General features: G+C 60.3%; 1 protein-coding gene across 1 annotated transcript; it reads left to right on the top strand.

Annotated features, from left to right (window-relative positions):
• The first annotated feature begins 397 nt into the window (after nt 1-397).
• Nucleotides 398-2318, top strand: MRPL36 (mitochondrial ribosomal protein L36). The gene is made up of 2 exons (XM_007655523.3): nt 398-515; nt 1888-2318. The coding sequence occupies exon 2, from the start codon at nt 1901-1903 to the stop codon at nt 2216-2218; it is 318 nt and encodes a 105-aa protein (XP_007653713.2). The 5' UTR covers nt 398-515; nt 1888-1900; the 3' UTR covers nt 2219-2318.
• Nucleotides 2319-2729: the final 411 nt, after the last annotated feature.

Genomic DNA, 2729 nt, shown 5'->3' with positions numbered 1-2729 from the left:
TCAACAAAGACCAATATTATTGCTATTATTATTATGTCATAGTAAGCGCTCAACAAAGACCAACACATTATTATTATTACCTAGTAAGCCCTCAACAAAGACCAACATCATTATTACTATTATTACCTAGTAAGCGCTCCACATAGACCATGATTATTAGGAATGAATGCATGAATGAATGAATGAATGCATGAATGCATGAGCGCATGAACGCAAGAATGAATGAATGAATGAAGGAAGGAAGGAAGGAATGAATGAATGAATGAATGAATGAATGGGCGGATGGCTGAATGACTGCCCGAAGCGGCAGGGTTCAGGACCCTGCGGGCGGGGAAGAGGGAGGAGCGCCCCGGGTCACGTGACCCCGTCCGGCGGCCATCTTTGCTCCTGGCGGAAAAGAAAGGGGGAGCGTGGGGGCCCTTCCCGGCCGGCGGCGTCGTTTCCCAGGACGCGCATGCGCCCGGCCGCCATTCCTCTGGCCGAGCGGGCGCGGGCGGCAGCGGCGGGAGCGGCAGGTCGGTGGTGTGTGGGGTGGGAGGGCGCGGGGGCCTGTGCAGCGGGCATCCGGACATGGCGGGGTCACGCAGGGAGAGAGAGAGGGAGAAAAAGCGAGGGAGCGGCCACGACGGGCCGGGCCGGTCCTGGCGGCGCGGAGAGCCAAGTCTCGCGAGGTCTGGCCCTGTTCTCGCGAGACGGGGCGCTGTTCTCGCGAGAACGGCCTGAGGCGAGGTGATAATGGCGGCCTTTTTCCCTCACGGCGGTTTTCCAGGGCCGCCCCTGCCCGGCCCTCGGCCTCCCGCCGTCTCGGAAATCGTCTGCGAGAGACACCCCGAGCTCTCGTGGAAAGAGGCCGGGTCTGGGTTCTCATCCCGCCTCCTCCCCTTGGCTGCTCTGTGACTTTGGTCCACCGACGTCACTTCCGGTCTCTGGGCCTCAGTGACCTCATCTGTCAAATGGGGATAATCATGTCGGTATTTAAGCGCTTACTCTGTGCAGAGCACTGTTCTAAGCGCTGGGGGAGACACGGGGGAATCAGGTTGTCCCACGTGGGGCTCACAGTCTTCATCCCCATTTGACAGATGAGGGAACTGAGGCCCAGAGGAAGGGAAGTGACTCGCCCACGGTCACCCAGCTGACAAGTGGCAGAGCTGGGATTCGAACTCATGACCTCTGACTCCAAAGCCCGTGCTCTTTCCACCGAGCCCCGCTGCTTTTCTAATAATGTTGGTATTTGTTAAGCGCTTACTCTGTGCCGAGCACCGTTCTAAGCGCTGGGGTAAAGACAGGGTCATCAGGTTGCCCCACGTGAGGCACACAGTCAATCCCCATTTTACAGATGAGGTCACTGAGGCCCAGAGAAGTGAAGTGACTCGCCCAAGGTCACCCAGCTGCCGAGTGGCAGAGCCGGGCTCTTTCCGCTGAGCCCCGCCGCTTCTCTAGTCAGCCGTGTGACTTTGGGCAAGTCACTTCCCTGTGCCTCATTTCCCTCATCCGTAAAACGGGGATGAAGACTGTGAGCCCCACAACCTGACCCTGGATCTCCCCCAGCGCTTAGAGCAGTGCTCTGCGCTTAGTAAGCGCTTAAATGAGAAGCAGCGTGGCTCCGTGGAAAGAGCCCGGGCTTGGGAGTCAGAGGTCACGGGTTCGAATCCCCGCTCTGCCACCTGCCCGCTGTGTGACGGTGGACAAGTCGCTTCACTTCTCTGTGCCTCACTTCCCTCATCTGTAAAATGGGGACGAAGACCGGGAGCCCCACGCGGGACGACCCGATTCCCCTGTGTCTACCCCCGCGCTCAGAACGGCGCTCGGCACATAGTCAGCGCTTAACAAATACCGGCACTGTTATCAGATGGCGACATTATTATTAACCTGTCTTTTCCCCGCCAGATTCGGCTCCGCCATGGCGGCTCTCTTGGCGAGGAAGGTGATGGCGGCCGTCGGCGGCCCCCTCCGCCTCCTGAGCCGGCAGGCGACGACGCGGCCCCCCGCGCTCGGGGCCGGACCCTGGGCGGCGGAGCCGGGCGGGCCGCGTCCCGGCGGCGACCGCCCGCTCTTGTGGCGCGCTCCGCTCCCCGCCCTGCGGCCCGCCGCCCTGGGCTTCAAGACCAAGGGCGTCCTGAGGAAGCGGTGCAAGGACTGTTACTTCGTGAAGAGGCGAGGCCGGTGGTTCATCTTGTGCAAGAGCCACCCGAGGCACAAGCAGCGACAGATGCAGTAGCCGTCCCCGCCCCGGACGCGGACCCCGGCCCCTCCGCTCGCCGGCGCGGATCTCCGTCCCGCCGGCGGCGGGCCAATAAAAAGGGAGATGTCCAATCCTGCTCGGGCTGGGAATTTGTTCCGGCGGCCGGGCGGCGCGGCGCGGCGGAGAGAACGCGGGCCGGGGAGTCGGAGGTCGTGGGTTCCGATCCTGACTCCCCCCGCTCGTCAGCCGGGTCACCTTGGGCGAGTCACTTCACCTCTCTGGGCCTCAGTGGCCTCATCTGGAAAAAGGGGGGTGAAGAAACGGGAGCCCCACGTGAAACCGCCTGATGACCCTGTATCTCCCCCAGCGCTTAGAACAGTGCTCCGCACATAGCGCTTAACAGATACCATAATTATCATTATTATTATTTAAAAACGGGAGCCCCACGTGAAACGATCTGATGACCCTGTATCTCCCTCAGCGCTTAGAACGGTGCTCCGCACGTAGTAAGCGCTTAACAGATACCATAATCATTATTATTAAAAAC

This window comes from Ornithorhynchus anatinus, chromosome X3, assembly GCF_004115215.2.
Source record: "Ornithorhynchus anatinus isolate Pmale09 chromosome X3, mOrnAna1.pri.v4, whole genome shotgun sequence".
NCBI lineage: Eukaryota > Metazoa > Chordata > Mammalia > Monotremata > Ornithorhynchidae > Ornithorhynchus > Ornithorhynchus anatinus.
This window is presented reverse-complemented; position numbering and strand designations above follow the sequence as displayed.